A 16,445-nucleotide genomic window follows, 5' to 3' on the forward strand; every position below is an offset into this window, starting at 1 on the left:
AATTAGTAAATTACATAATTTGATGGATAATTCAATAGAATTAGTAAATTACATAATTTGATGGATAATTCTATAGAATTAGTAAATTACATAATTTGATGGATAATTCAATAGAATTAGTAAATTACATAATTTGATGGATAATTCAATAGAATTAGTAAATTACATAATTTGATGGATAATTCGCTGAGTTTAATTTATATCAAAAAATGCAGAATGGAAAGGTACTAATTGTCACCAGGATAATTTCGTTCCGTGTGATCTGATTTGGTGTGTGGTGAATGTCAGCATAACCAATGAGAATAATGAATATCGGGTGTCCGGGTAGCGCTTCGATCCCCGTGATCAGCAGTGGTTCATGAGAAGGTATGGTGGTTGTCCGCTCGGACACGTGGGTTTCCTCCCACATAAATGACCCCCTAGCGCAAACATCCGTGCATCAAAGGACCCCATTGGAAATAAGCTTTCGAGCTTTTATGGGTTATCCTTGGTATTTATGTATGTATGTTTGTAGGAATACTATGTACACACCGAATAAATAGTTATTCATTTATTTAAATGCTGCAGTAAGGTACATGTACATTCAACGCTATTCCAACGCAATAGAGCAGGCATTTCTGATTGGTCAATTTTTAAAAAGATACCTACATATGCATGTAATGCTTGTTAAGCGAATCTACATGCATAGATGGAATAGTATTAAAACTTTGAGCTGTAATTACACAAACTTTGCATAATAATTAACACAAACTCATAACTGAAGACATGCATCTAATTATAAAATGGGTCACAAATATAGTATTCAGATTCATTTGTGTAACTTTGAACTGCAGATGTTTTCTCTCAGTATTAAAACATTGGTTGCATAGATAGAAAACAAACACCATTGTAGGACAGAATGTTCAGTGCTTTCTGGTCACGTGGTGGGGCGACTCATTTTCTTATTGTATTGCATGCACATGTCAGGTAGCAAAAGAGTGCTAACATTTGTACAAACCTTGACATAGCTAATGATCCAGGATGGGACGATGTGAATTGCTTCCTGTGGGCCTGTATTCAATGAGTACAGCCATGATGGTGCAATGGCTGATCCAAAGGAGGGGGTCCTGGGGTTGCCCCCCCCCTTTGTTACAAAATTTTGCTAAAAAAGGTAAAAATGACGCATTTGGGGGATGGACCAAAATTAATGGCAGAACCCTCTTTCTTAACTTCCTGGACCCGCTTCTGTGGTATTGATTCAATTTCTTAAATGCACATAATTCTTTATAAGGGCTAGTGGATGGTGACGGGTCATTAGTGGACCAATGTTGCACATCAGCTATGGGTTGAAGGACATTGAATTTGTTTTCGTTTGAACTTGAAGGTTAGGATAGTATGTGGATTTGGAAGGGCAAATATCGTAATTAGATTACAAATGAATTTAGCATGTGAAGATTTTTGGGGGTGGGGTGTGTGTTGAAGTTTGTGTGAAGCATAGACCCGCAATATGGAAGTCCTCCAGGTGTCGCTGTCAGTTCATCCACAGTGCTTTTCTGAGCGCGAATTCTCCTACATTTAACACACGAGATATTCACATCGATTACCTTTCGACAAAATCATGGAATTTTTCCTACAATTAATAAATAAATTAAAAAAAAATAACACCTAGGGTTCAAGGATAAGTTGTCTGACAGCACAAGACATTGGTTCTTCTGTTTTTTATTTTAATATTCACTTTCAGCATTTCAAATGAAAATCTGTCACATGATAAAAGACCCATACATAATGTTATCAGTGTTGCCATTTTAAACACATTGCATTTGAAAATTATAAAATTTCAATGAGCTCTATAACACAAAATCATCATATTATTTAAAATTCATGAGAAAATTCAGCCACAGAACTACCTCTTTTCTACAGTAATTCCTACAAATATCAAAACAAACTATATTTTACATTAATTAATTTCTACATCCATCAGTAATTTCTGAATGTGGAACTAGAATAAAAATTGGAGAACTTGTATAACATTTTCCGAATTGTATACGAGAATGTTATGAAATGATCTTTAATAAAGCACCACACATCACTGAAACATGTATTACAATACATCCTTGTAAAAAAAAAAAAAAAAAAAAATGAACACATTATACCCATTACATGAACAGATCATTCAAATATAATTTATAATACTGATTAAAATTTACAGAGGTCAAAATGCATAGATGGTATCATAAACGTATAAAGTGGGGGTGGGTGGGTTCATAAACAGTATACAGTGGGGGTGGGTGGGTGGTGATAAGGGTACAAGGGTATGGAACTCATAATTTACAGGTTGCAGGTGGATCCAGTTTCACAATCTGGTGGGGGAGACCACCTAAACATTCCAGGTGGATCCAGTTTCACAATCTGGTGGGGGAGACCACCTAAACATTCCAGGTGGATCCAGTTGAACACTCTGGTGGGGGAGACCACCTAAACATTCCAGGTGGATCCAGTTGAACACTCTGGTGGGGGAGACCACCTACAGGGTTCCATTGTGTTGTAAGCCCCTTAGTTCAAGAATACCCCGATATAATGCCTGTCTACACTGTATCACAGGAGGTCTTTTTTTTGCTATTAAAATTTTAGAAGTTGGTATTTGATAAATAGTTTATGTTTTACACAGACTTTTTTTTGCCTTTAATACAGGGCCTGGTTTAGTACTAATGTTCAGAGAGAAAATAGGCACGATGCATACTAGTATGAAAGTACAAAATAGAAGCATGTTCTCCATGACCCCCCCCCCCCCCCCCCCCCACACACACAATGCCTACGGGATGAAGTCGAACATATAAATGTTGACTACTTCTTAGTAAGACATGTACTTTGTCAACCAACATTTAATCATGTGGGAAAATTTTTCACAAGGTTCAAGAGAACCTCATCATTTCAAATATTTTGTGTCGCAAACCAGTCCTTTAATGTGTTTTGTCTAAGCCCTCTGTTGGCAAACTTGACCTTTGACCTTGACCTTCATGGTGACCTGAAATCAATCAGTTCAGCATGCCATTCCTTGTACCTGATCTTCAGTTCATCAATTATTGAAAAAGAAGTCTAAATTTGGATCAGTGCAGATCTATGATGTCGGAGTTGCAGACAGATGGACTAAAAACATGTCTCTTAATCTTCAACAGCAGGGGCATAATTCTAATTATACAGAGGTAACATTGATACTGATTTGTATAAGATAAGTCATATATCCATTATTAAAGTGGCTAAACTAGTCTACCTCATCAATCTTAGTCCAATTGTTCACAACAACTAAAGAACCAACAGCTAACGGTCAAGGAAGCACTAAAAAGCAAATTGATAGAAAAAATCCTGGTAACTAGGCACCAATTTGAATTACACATTGATTATGCCAACACATTGAGGGCACTGTCACTAAGGCACAAATACAGCACTCCATTTCCCTGCAGACAGTAGAGGATGTCAGGATGGCTCTTCATTCTCCGCTTGCCGTTGTAGGTTTTCAAGTTTCCTCAGTAATGTGTCTCCAAAACTGTTTCTGTATTTAGGACTAACCTGGTCCAGTAATGCATAAATGGTCTCGTAGTGCTTCACTTGGGCCGTTTCATCAATGGCATCATAAGCTCTCCCAACAATCTATGATTTCAAAACAATATTGATTATTCATGTGTCAGTTACTCAGTTTGTGTGTAGCAAAATCTATACATTGTACTTCAGTAAGTACTACTAAACATACCGCTAGTTATTCTCTTTAGAGAAGTAGAGAGGCATAGCCTTCATCGACTTCTCTTTGCAAGCATTCATGTTTTGATTCTGGAGTCGGTGACGGTTTATGCTTCGACCGACGTTTCGACTCAGATGTGCCTGGATTTACGCACTAGACAAGTTGTTTTCAAACATTTAACAGCAATACACAAAACTGTCACAAGGAAATCAAAACTTACTTGCTTCTAATCCATTTTCAACATGCCCCTGTCCCGGATTTAAATCACAACCCTGATTACGTCAGCCTGCTTTTCTCTTAACTGGTCCCTTGTTGTGACAGCTCCCAAGACCAGTTAACGTAAACCCGGGACAGGGGACATGTTGAAAATGGATTAAAAGCAAGTAAGTGTTGATTTCCTTGTGACAGTTTTGTGCATTACTGTTAAATGTTTGAAAACAACTTGTCTATTGCGTAAATCCAGGCACATCTGAGTCGAAACATTGGTCAAAGCATAAACCGTCACCGACTCCGGCATTTACATGTTTTTCAGAATCAAAACATAAATGCTTGCGAAGAGAAGTCGATGAAGGCTCTAAAGAGAATAACCGCTAGTCAGTTCATCACCTGGGGCTGAATTTTGATTTTCATAACCCCCAGGTTTGAAGATGGATATTGGGAAGGAGGATATTAGTTTTTGTCTGTTTGCCTGTGTGTCCAATTTGGCAAATAATCTCAATTTTTGTCACACAGTCATGTTGACCAACTGACTATAACTAGGCAGATAATTATATCAATATGTCAAAATGTCACTGATAGATAATTATGTCAACATGCCAATGACAAATAATTATGTTGACTTGTCACTGACAAATAATTATGTTGACTTGTCACTGACAAATAATTAATATGTTGACTTGATATATAATCATACTAACTTGTGATTAGGAGAGAAAGTATTGACCATGTTGTTAACAGTTTGGGTTACCCAGAACACAATAATACACATCATTCTACAGCTATAATTTCTAGTGTAACTTTAAGACAATGGAACTGATATTTTTTCTGGTATTTTTTTTTTTTTTAAAGAAAATGGACATCAAGGAAATTTGAACCACATCAGTGTACAATAAAGTGCACCGCCACGGCACATGATACGCCCGTCACATATTGTTAACAGTACTATAATAGATTGTACCCATTAAAACATTTTTTTTATATCACCTTAATTAAATGTCACAGTGACCTTAAAGTAGGATGTGACACACCTTCTACCTAAGATGCATTAGTTGACCAATTTTGGTGATTCTAGGTCTAATAGTTTTCAAGTTATGAGCCTGACAAGTTTTTGCCATATATGGCCATATCTTCTTAATGAAAAGTCACAGTGACCTGGTTTTAATGTGCGATACACCTTCTACCCAAAATGTATCTACAGACAAAGTTTGATGATTCTAGGCCTTGTAGTATTTAAGTTACGGGTCGGACACGAAAAAGCTAACAGACGGACGGACAGACGGATATCTTCTTAAGACGGGCGTATAATAATCTGAAACACTGAATATTCATGACAGTACAAAAAACACTACAGTGAATTCTGAGTTATATTAATCTACAGCTCACGCCAGACCCCAGTGAACAAAGAGTTCAGGGACTCAAAATTTGACTTTAAGCACCCCCCCCCCCTATGTAAATGATCAATCAATATTTAAACCCAGTCCAATGTGAGACCTGGTAGAATCACATTTTTCATCTTGGAATTTCAAACTAAATGTGCAGTTTATTTGTCGATGAAGGTAAACCACACTTTGATCAGGTGTCACATTTAAAATGCCGTCTTACCAACAACCTGAGGTGACAACGGAAAATGGTATCTAGGTAAAAAGATATGTGTATTGCCAGTAGAAATGCCACAAGCGCTTGAAGTGGGTGGGGCGTTTTCAATCCCCCCACCTTGTGGTGTTACGTTATATCAATTAGGGCTGCAATGGGTACGCATCGGAAATAACCGAAAACCACGGGTTGTGTTGTTCGGATTGAGTTCCATTTTTCACGTATTTCGGTTCGGGTCCGGTTTTTAAAATAGAATCATTAGAAATCCGTTTAAACGAATGTCATCAAAATCCTCAAAGGTGGATGTATTTTGATCAATTGTCAAATGACAGCATTTTGGACAAAACTGTAAACAATGACAGTATGTAAGGTATATGTCAAAATACGCCACAGGATCAACATCATCGTCAATGACAAAACATTGAAAGCATGGAATGGAAACAAGTAGAAGTGACAATGCTGTTTCTATACCATGGATGTCGAGTCTAAACCACAGTCCACATCTCCTAGTAATTATTGTAACAGGTTTTTGATTTTAACTGTATATTAGATTTTTAAAATAAGTTATATAGACCCGAACCAAAATACCTGAACTCGAGGTTAAAAAATTCAGAACTGACCCTACCCAAAAAATTTTGGAACCGTGAAAGCTAGCCCTAATATCTATACAAATAAAACATGTGAGACATCACTGACAAATCCCTGAACTGAGAGCTCAAAACAACAGATATTACTCAGGTTGGGAACGCTTCCTGTATAGTGAGATCTTCTCACTAAAATACGATTATCCACCTTTAGCAAGAACAAAACACACACTTAACAAGTTAACATAGCGCAAATTGATAACATAGTCAAGAAATTTTATATCATCGTTGCTGCGTAAGAGGGAAAGAGGCTGAAATCCAATGAAAATCATGAGTACTTTTGTTTTGGTTTCTATATTTGCAGTATACACGTATCAACACTTCGCCGCAAGTTACGTCCCTTTGCGGGGTCAGCCAAAGGTCAATCGGTGAAAAACCCAGTTTTCCTTCTTTACCTTACCAAATGTAAGATGTTATTACTTTGAATTTTAGCCAATTACCAAGTTTTCATACAAGTTAATGGGTTGCCCCAATCTGGGGCATATTGTAGTTGACTGCAATTGATGGAAAAATAACAGATGTCAAAGCTACAGATAGGAAAATTACAAAGGCCAACGTAGGGAAATACGATTTTTATCCGGGAGATGGCGGACAAGGGACGTAACTTTCGCGAAGTGTTGATACGTGTATTATCGGACATCTTAGCACTTTTTCTTCTTTATCACGTGAAACACGGGCATTTTTCTCGGTTACACGGGGTATAGATCTATATCTACTCTCGCTAACGAGGGATAATCGCGCTATGAAGGGAAGATTTTCCAACCTGTTATTGTAAAGCTTACCCGGAATCCCTGAACAGAGAGTTCAACACAGTAAGCATCATTCTCCTTGGTTCTCACGTTTAAGTGCACTGTATCGGCCCCTTGAGGTAACTTGGTGGAAATTTCAACATGTGACACCGCAAAAGAAACTTCTTTCAAGGCTTCCTGTGCTTCAATTCGCAGAGTGTAGTCGTCACTTTTCCTACTTTCACTTTCTTCTGCCATACTGACAGATCTTGGTCACCAAGCTGTTTTGCAGTAATCAAAACAAGTTGTTAACACGTCATCGAAGAGGTGACCTAGATATCACGAAGGGGCGTTTGATATTCATTATGTGATCATGACTTTTTTCGGGTAGTTGAGGGCTTGATATCAGGGCAAAACGTATCAGCTAGTGTATATCAACAGCTAACAATTTTTACGGTTATATTAAGTGATCATTGATCATACTTATGACATTTTATAATTCCAGTTGTTACTCCTAATTGTCAAAACATACTTGTACCCCAAAACCATGAATCAATACGAATTAAAAATGAACGGTTTAACACGCACCGGTGGTTGAGAACGTAGCAAACATGGCGGCCTCCTTGCTACCCGTTTCTCAAAAATTCATCAATGGGGTTCCTGTACCACAGGGTCGTAAGACACTAAGGCTGAAAGAGAAATACATAATCCTGCTGGTGTTTGTTACGTTTGGACTCGTGTGTTTTGGTGCGTTTTTCTTTTTACCTGATCTTCGCGATAGGGTAAGACTAAATGACGTTAAAAATAGGATTAGAAATGTAAATGAAATGATAATCCCCCATGGGGGCATAAAAGGGGGAGAGGTGATCAGACACGATGTAGACGATCATAAACATTTAAACGAAGATGTTATAAAGTTCCAGAACCAGATGCAAAGGGATTTGGCTCGAGAGGGCCGGGTTGTCGAAATGGGAAAGAAATTAAACATATCGAAGAAAGATGTGGTTAATATAAAAGATGAGATTGATTCAGAGAAAGACAAAATGATGAAAATACGTAAAGAGGAGGAGAAGAAGAAAGCAGAGAATGAGAAAGAGAAAGCGATAAAGGTGGAGATGGAGCATGCTGGAGGAGAGGGCGGTCAAGGTGGTGAACCCAGTGACCCCGACGTCAGGAAGAAACGCGAGAAAGTGCGCGAGGTAAGAGAAGGGTACATGCAGGATAGCTTTTAGGTTAACGCAGCTTTTAAGTTAACAATACTGCCTTCTAGTATTGTACTGATTGTTGAAGAATTGATTGATTAAGACACTGGTCCCAAATTTTCACATGCCAAGTGTCCGATTCACTGACTCAGAGTTGACTCAGAGTGGTTGATAATTTTACTTGTAAAGGATTACAACTCTGGAAGTCCACTAGAGGGCAGTGTGACTAAATCTAAATGACAAAATGCGAATCAGACACTTAGGCCACATTTAAAAATATGTTTGTTTCCCCTCTCCCGACCCTAAATTTCAGAGGAAGGTCGGTAGGTAGGTAAAAAGTATTTTTTTTTTTAGCTAGCAGAATTTTATTTATTATGAAATTCCCATAACCATTAACAATGCCCGATACCAAACATCGTGAATCACATCATCCATGTTTCCTCATCAAACTCGTATAGTCAGTTCTCGCGTAAATTCTGCTTTGATTGCCACGTTTTGCAATTAGGGAAGGTGTCGATATTTCGGACAGTACTTTATGTATTTTGGAAATGCTCATTATCTAACCACTAAACTTAGGCATTGGACTACATGTATACATATTGGTTGATTCGATGAACATTGGGTTTCATCAGAATTTTCTCTGCTATTTATGCCACATACTAACACTTAAATAAAGTTAGGGAGAATGTTGCAACTTAATGGTGTTAGTTTTGGACACATGGTGTTATAAAATTGGTAAACTCGGTTGCTGTCTTTTATTTATGGTTCACTGACATTTTATGCTTTTGTTTTTTGCACATTATCTTAATTTGTATATGATAGTGATTTTGATTATATTTTTAAATGATATCGGTAGATCTAGTTTACCAGAAAACGTTTCAACGGGACTTGATTTTGCCGATCAAACAAAATGGATGCTGACATCAACCAATCAGAGCTTAGTTACACATGTGCATATAATTAGGTGTTTTCCAGTTTGTAAATATAGCATTAGTTCAGAAATAAGTTAAATTGAGAATGCTTCTGATTGACTGTCAAAAATATCGCATCCGTCCGAAATATCAACACTTTCCCCTACTGAAGAACACAACTTGCACACTGGATGCCCCGAATTCTCTTGTTTCCTCGCTCCTCGTATAGACAACATTTCTCCATCTCGATCTTGCAGATCACTAGTCCGAATTGCGAGCCGAATTCAATGTTAAACTCACTTGTAACTAATCAATAAAACAATCATGATTCTTGTACTTATTAATATCGATTAAAAGAAAATATCAATCCAAAATTCGATATTAAACAGAAACCAACAGTTGTAGTCAACCGAATTTTCACTGCCATTTGAGCAAACGAGTCTCGTGACTCAAAACAAAGCTCGACAGTTTGATAAAATGTTTTCAAGAGACTGTTTATGTGATGAAAGAACCCATAAAATCGATATTAGTAAGTACAAGAAGAATCGTTTTATTGATTAGTTATGAGCTTAAAATTGAATTCGGCTTGTAAGTATTTGAAATCAGCCAGAGAATGCCGCCTCCAGCTGGAGGCGGCGAAATTTCTAGATTTCGGACCAGAACACCTCCTGTATTCGTATTATTATTTTTTAATTTTGGATCGAAACCAAAGAAGATATAGAAAATTTTTGTCATTATAAAATACTGATCTGCACCAGAAACGACCTTGAAATTTTCTTAAAATAATAAAAAAAAACTTCACCAGAATGGCGTAATAAAAACTTATGGGTCGGTGTGAATTTTCAGACTCGGTCGGGCGAGGGGAAACAAACACTATTTTTATTTTGGCCTTACCTTGTGCCAATGTTGATTTCAGTTTTGTTCCATTTCCTTTGAGATGTGTGAAACTCGTTTATAATTGACAACACAAAGATTAACAGGGTTAGTGTTTTGAAACTTGGCAATGTAGAATGTTTATATCCACCATTATAGACAGATTCCAGGATTTCTCCGTGACTCGATTTGACAGCTGTCAGAATTCCTCACAATAACTGATCCGTTGCTTCATTTGATAGCTATGCCTATCTGTCATGTGTTTACGGATATTTACAGGGTTTGACATTAACTTTTTTGGGCACTAGACCAATCGGGCTACTTAAAATGATTTTTGCTAGACCTGACCTTACATCCACTAGCCCTGACCAACGTTCCAGAAAAAAATCTTATAAGATTCTCCATATCTAAATACATTTACTTAATTTAAATGAAAAATGTTAAGTTTGAACTAAAATGCATTTAATTGTCTCAAAAAAATCTTTAATCTCGTCATTCAATTTGATGCTTTTACTTTCAACCCTATTTTCAGTTTCTTTAAATTTTTACCGGCACGGAAATTCTTTAATCCATTTAGAATAAATTGACCTCAATATTTTTTTAAAAATTTCTATTTCATAAGCCCTGCTTTGTTTCTTCCCAACGTTTTCCTTTTTTTTTCTTTCTTGAGACATTTTTTGCTTTCATTGAGGACGAGATTTCATATTTGATTATATAGACATTCCCACACATATGTTTAATAAACACTTTCTTATATTCAATTCAAATGAACTGTTTTGATGTTTTTTTTAATGAAAATGAATTCAATAATTCTATTTAACCAAAACATAACTTTACACACATTAACAATGTGTAGATGTCGTAAAACATCACTAACGACCGCGAACTATTAGAACTAAAGATAGAGATTATGTCATCATGCGGTTCAAAATTGCTCGCAAACTCTTTACAGTTATTTTTTTTTATGAATAAAATATCTTATGGTTTAAAGTAAAGTTTCTTAAATTTGTTTATATTTTTAACACGACCAGTCGGACTAGTAAATAAACATTTTACCCGACTGGACCTATCATTTAGTAGTCTCGGTCGGTCGGACGTGCCTTAGTGTCAAACCCTGATTTAGAACAAGTGCATGCGAGCAGACTCGGCGCTTGCAGCCTTTGACAAAAGAAATTGATGTGTTGGTCTTTATGACGTATGAATTCTCTAAATGATGTGTTGGTCTTTATGACGTATGAATTCTCTAAATGATGTTGAAGGATGCTCTGTTTCACATCTCTCTGCTTCGTTTTAAAGACTCCTTTAAACTTCAGAAATGTTTTACTATTAAAAGTAGCTGCAATAATGTAGCCCTCTCCAATTTTTAGCTCACTTGGCTGAGCTGAAAGCTCAAGTGAGCTTTTCTGATTGCCTGTTGTCTGTCTGTCTGTCAACGTTTTCATTTGCGACTTCTTCTCCAGAACCACTGGGCCAATTTCAACCAAATTTGACTAAAAGTATCCTTGGGTGAAGTGCTTTCAAGTTTGTTCGAATGAAGAGCCATATGTCCCTTTCAAAGGGGAGATAATCGCAAAAATGCAAAAATAGGGTGGGGTCATTTCAAAATCTTCTTCTCAAGAACCACTGGGTCAGAGAAGCTGAAATATACATGAACGCTTCTTGACATAGTCAGGGTTTGACATTTACTTTTTTGAGTACTAGACCAGTTGGGCTACTTCATATTATTTTTACTATAATATGTATACGGCAGTCTTCGACGTTAACCGGTGGCCCGATACCCGAGGCCAAATAAAATCGGGATCAGGCTTCTAAAAATATTTAACCCAGGAGTCCGGCGGGCCTGTAAATGTTTTATTGTATGTTTTGTATATATTACAAATAAAGCGTGAGATTGACTCTGGCTTTGTCAGAACGTGAAATTTCTCATCGAAAAACGATCAACCATGCTGCTTTTTCTGAAGTATTATAGGGAGGCAAGGGCACTGGAAGTTAATGTAAATATATAGTATGTGCACGTATGAAAAATACATGCACATACTATATAAATACATGAACTTCCAGTGTCTGTGTAGGGAGGGGGCTCGTCCGTGAAATTCCAGACCTCACAAGCGTATTTTGTAATCACAACCATCAGATCCAAATAAAAAAAATAAGAAAACGGTCATACAAGGAGAAAAGAGAACGAAAATTCATGCCCCATTGGACCGAGGGTGGGCCTTTACTAAGATTTAATTCTGGAGAAAACAAAATATTTTGTACGTGGTGTTTACAAAACAAAGTAGAACATGAGCTGCTGATGTATCTTCGAGATTAATATGTTGAAAAATAAAATAAGATAATCCTTTTAATGTCAGTTGTTCCCTATGATCATCTTGATATGTATTTTCTTACATTAGAACATACATGTATCTTTAGTATAGAATCAGCATGCAACACCTTGCAAATGACAAGTGGTCAAATTAGAAAAAACATTTTGGGCCATTAAAATATTGTTCGGGCTTGCAAAATTATTATACTGGAAGGCCCGAAGGGCCTGTACTTCACAAAGTTTTTCGTGAAGACTGATACGGTGTGACCGTTGGACCGAGTGAAGCATGTAATGGTCATTGGAGTGTCCCAAGTGGTAATCATAATTCCGTTAAGTACGGATTTCAGTGTCAGGTATTATATCGAGCAAAGCTCGGACGACCGAAGGCCCGACCGTGAAGCAAGGCTCTAAAGGTAACATGTATGTAAAAGAAAAAAGTCAAAATCAGCAAAAGAAAAAGAGATCATCTCTATATACATGTACGTTCACTGAAATTTTTGTGATCCATATGAGCGCTGCCATTTATTTTTTCATTACCTGCTTCAACAGTTATTCGTGTTTTATTTTGAATGCCAATAATAGAAGGCTCTAATGTGCAATTCGTAATTTAAACACTCAGTTTGTTCAAAATGAATAGTATAATTATCATTGTAACAGGTTTTAGCAAATAATTATATATAAAACTGTAATACGACTTATTAGATAAACGAGTTCATGAGTTTCTTTGAATAAGAATATACGATAAAATTACGGTTACTTTTTTACCATTTTGAATTAATTGGTTAATTTTGTTTAGTTTTAACGGCCTTTTTCATTGCATACGGAATGTATTATTGTTGTTTTTAATTGTTTGCTTTGAAAAAGAGAAAAAAGTCGAGGCTAAATGTGACGTCACAATGCACAGTTTACGTCGCCTTGCGTTTTATTTCCCGCGTTCAATGAATAAGCGGATCCAGTAAAACTGTTGTCCCCATATAAATCCCTTTAATATTGAGATGTTACTGGGTGTTTAGTGCAAGGAAAGTTTCATTTAAAATATATATTTTTAAATGAATCATAATCTACCGCCATATAGACAGAGTATTTTCTGCAGTTAACCTTTTTTTGTGGATAGGAAAAATACGCAAAATTTACAATCACAAAATATATGTACATGAAATTGTATACATATAGGTATAATCATCTTCGCAAGCCAAGTGTCTGATTTGCTTACTCTTATTTCACCTTTGGCAGATTTAGTTGCATTTCTAAGCCTTCAAAATATTGCGCTTTGGCTTTCCAAATCATCCAATCAAATCGCACCATACATACAGTTTGGTTTGAGTAATGGCAGTCCCCATGTCTAGCCTATGTTGTTGCCTTTGCCGTGACATTTTGACTAAAACACAAAAACGGGCGGTTTTGGAGAACGTTTTGGAGTTTACGATCAACTTCTAGAGATAATCAATCATGTACCTCGCCCAAATGGGGATAAAGGACAGTATGTGCTGGAATAAACTGCCCAAACTCACCAAATTGAGTACATATTAAAACGAAAGTAGAAACGCTGAAATCTGAAAGAATTGTATTTGATAAATGATTTACGCCTTAAACACAAAGGTGACATAGGCATCCAGCAAGTATGCACACATGAATAATTTTTTTTTATTGTTTTCATCTGTCAATTTCATTTTGTAAACATACACATGTATTAAACAGAAATTAAAATGCGTTATCTGATTGGTTAGATTTTGTTTTCGTCAAGAACGATAACTCGCTCGATCCGTTAGACGGGGGTTCAGTTGCAACTAAATCTGCCAAGGATGAGATGAGAGTAAGCGAATAGGACACTTGGCTTGCGAAGATGAGGTATTTGCAACTGCAAAAATTGGAAAGGCAGAATATAATTTGCTACCATTTATGGATCAAATCGTAAACATTTCCAACTGCAGAAAATACCCATTATATACAGTATATATATGTTCGACTCTTTTATTTCTGAACTTTTAGTGTGGCTACAGATGAGGAAACACACTATATACGTGTATGATATTTGACTTTTTTATTCTTATATTTTTGTATGGCTATAGATGATGAAACACGCCTGGGTTAATTATGAAAAACACGCCTGGGGAGCAAACGAACTTCGTCCAATCAGCAAACGAGGACACAGCGCTAGTATTTTTGGAAGTTTGAGTCTTGGAGCTACGATTATCGATGCTGCGGATACGCTATACATAATGGAGCTGATGGATGAATACAAAAAAGCCCGGGACTGGATAGCCACGAGCTTCTCCTTTGAAGGGGTGAGTAACAGAGGTTTGGAGAAGATCAGATCTTTTGATTTACTTTTCAGCATCTACCATCTATCAAAAGCCCCCGTGTTGTCCGTTTCTTCCTGTCAGTTACTTGTATGCTCCTCGATGTGGCATTTTCATCTTGCTGACCTTAATCATAATGAATTCCTCTAAACTTCTGTCAGGGTTGACACCCAGCATCACCATTTCTAGAGTTGACTCTTATTCATTATTAGATTTCAGTACACGGGTTTTTAGATAAGAGCTCTTCTGTGTAGGAGGTGCATTTAGTGGAACTTTAAATGCCAAAGTGTTGTTCATCATTAGATTCCAATTCTATTTGCTCAGAAATATCTTTTACATACTCTTTGTATATAATATGAAAGCGAAGTCCCTAAAAAGAATACATTAAATTAAGAATAGAGCAAACATGTACATCTGGGTATACCAGAGGTGGGATCAGGTGCCTAGGAGGAGTAAGCATCCCTTGTCAACCGGTCACACCCGCCGTGAGCCCTACATCCTAATCAGGTAAACGGAGTTATCTGTAGTCAGAATCAGTGTGCCAAGATCAACCTAACAATCGATATGAAACACATCAGACATAAGTAGACCTAACAACAGGTTATATGGACAAACTAGATCATTATAATGGTCAAAGAATTTGTGAAGTGCTGACTTCAAACGGGACTGTTGGAACCCCTGTAATATGAACTTATTTGTCAGTAGCTTGCCTCGATTAAAAATTGATGATATAAAGAACATGCTCTCTCATATCAAATCAGTTGAGAGACATATACACCTTGTGCAGGTGATGATGGAACATTGCTACTTAAATATTTGAAAGTTGACGATGGAGAAGCTGAAATCATCCCGTTTTGTCATGAAGATGAGTTGTCAGTTTGCCGATCACATCTATCATTTTTGATCATTTAAAGATTTGAATGTTTAAATTGTGAATCCTTACCAGTCTTCACGAAAACATTTAAAACTTGCTGGCCAGTCGGACCAGTGAACTGTCTGAATTTACTGGCCCACAGTGAAATTTACTGCCCCCCCCTCCCCCTCACCCCCCTCCCCCCCCCCCAAATTTCATAGTACATGTTTATCACATACATTATGGAATGCATTGTAAAATTGTACAATTAATTTACTGAAACTTTATCAAACATGTTTATTCATATCCACCCTAGGACATCCTCTCTGTCAATACCAGAAAAACAACTCCGTACACGGTATTTCCTCTCTCTCTTCGCCCACAAACAACAAGACTACAAATTCACGTTTTTTCCCCACAAACATGAAAACAGCCCAAGTACACTTTAGGCCATCATTGAAAATATTTTTGTTTGATGTACTTTGACCCACATTTTTCAAGGTGGGTTGGTAGGTAGGTGATTTTTTTTTTTTTTAATATCATGAAATTTTTTAATATTTTGTTTTAAAATAAGGAGATTTTTCTATTCTTCAAGGGAACCAAAAAAAAAAAAATTTAAATTGCTGAAAAAAATGATCGTGTAGGAGGAATTTTGACGGGTCGGTCGGAGTACATCAAACAAATCAATTTTTATTTTTGGCCTTAGGAAGTAGCTATCTCTACCAACATCAAATGTAAATGATTGATTAATTCTATAAACTATAGAAATTGCATAAAAATCGAGATAACTGCAATTTACGAAGTTCATTTTAATTGGACAATGCAATGAAGCAGCAATTACTGCTACTGGTGTGTGGTGCGATTACAGAACGCGGCAATTTTTATTGCTTCAACAAATTGTTCGTTTATTGATATATTATTTTTTTATGGTAAATTTAAGCAAATAAGACGGTTAGAATATCTAAATCCAACATTATATTTAATTTGATTTACAAAAAGTCTACAAGCCCATCGGACTTCCCAATTTTTTATTTTCACTGACCCAACCGTAAAATTCACTGGCCTCTGTCTTCGGACCACCGAGTTTTCGTGAAGTCTG

The 16,445-nt window shown here is 36.6% G+C and overlaps 2 protein-coding genes across 2 annotated transcripts in view; one reads left to right on the forward strand and one right to left on the reverse strand.

The window, feature by feature from the left end:
- Window positions 1-1,682: 1,682 nt before the first annotated feature.
- On the reverse strand, window positions 1,683-7,157 carry LOC125673752 (GSK3B-interacting protein-like). The gene is made up of 2 exons (XM_048910521.2): window positions 6,954-7,157; window positions 1,683-3,627 (listed from the first exon to the last, which is right to left on the reverse strand). The coding sequence occupies exons 1-2, from the start codon at window positions 7,155-7,157 to the stop codon at window positions 3,454-3,456; spliced, it is 378 nt and encodes a 125-aa protein (XP_048766478.2). The 3' UTR covers window positions 1,683-3,453.
- Window positions 7,158-7,288: 131 nt separating this feature from the next.
- LOC125673750 (mannosyl-oligosaccharide 1,2-alpha-mannosidase IA-like) overlaps window positions 7,289-16,445 on the forward strand; it is a 47,145-nt gene continuing 37,988 nt past the window's right edge. The window contains exons 1-2 of the mRNA XM_056159525.1: window positions 7,289-8,098; window positions 14,263-14,478. Coding sequence (XP_056015500.1) covers window positions 7,511-8,098; window positions 14,263-14,478 — 804 coding nt within the window. The 5' untranslated portion in view covers window positions 7,289-7,510. The remainder of the gene's footprint in view (window positions 8,099-14,262; window positions 14,479-16,445) is intronic.

Source organism: Ostrea edulis, chromosome 3, assembly GCF_947568905.1.
Source record: "Ostrea edulis chromosome 3, xbOstEdul1.1, whole genome shotgun sequence".
Classification (NCBI taxonomy): domain Eukaryota; kingdom Metazoa; phylum Mollusca; class Bivalvia; order Ostreida; family Ostreidae; genus Ostrea; species Ostrea edulis.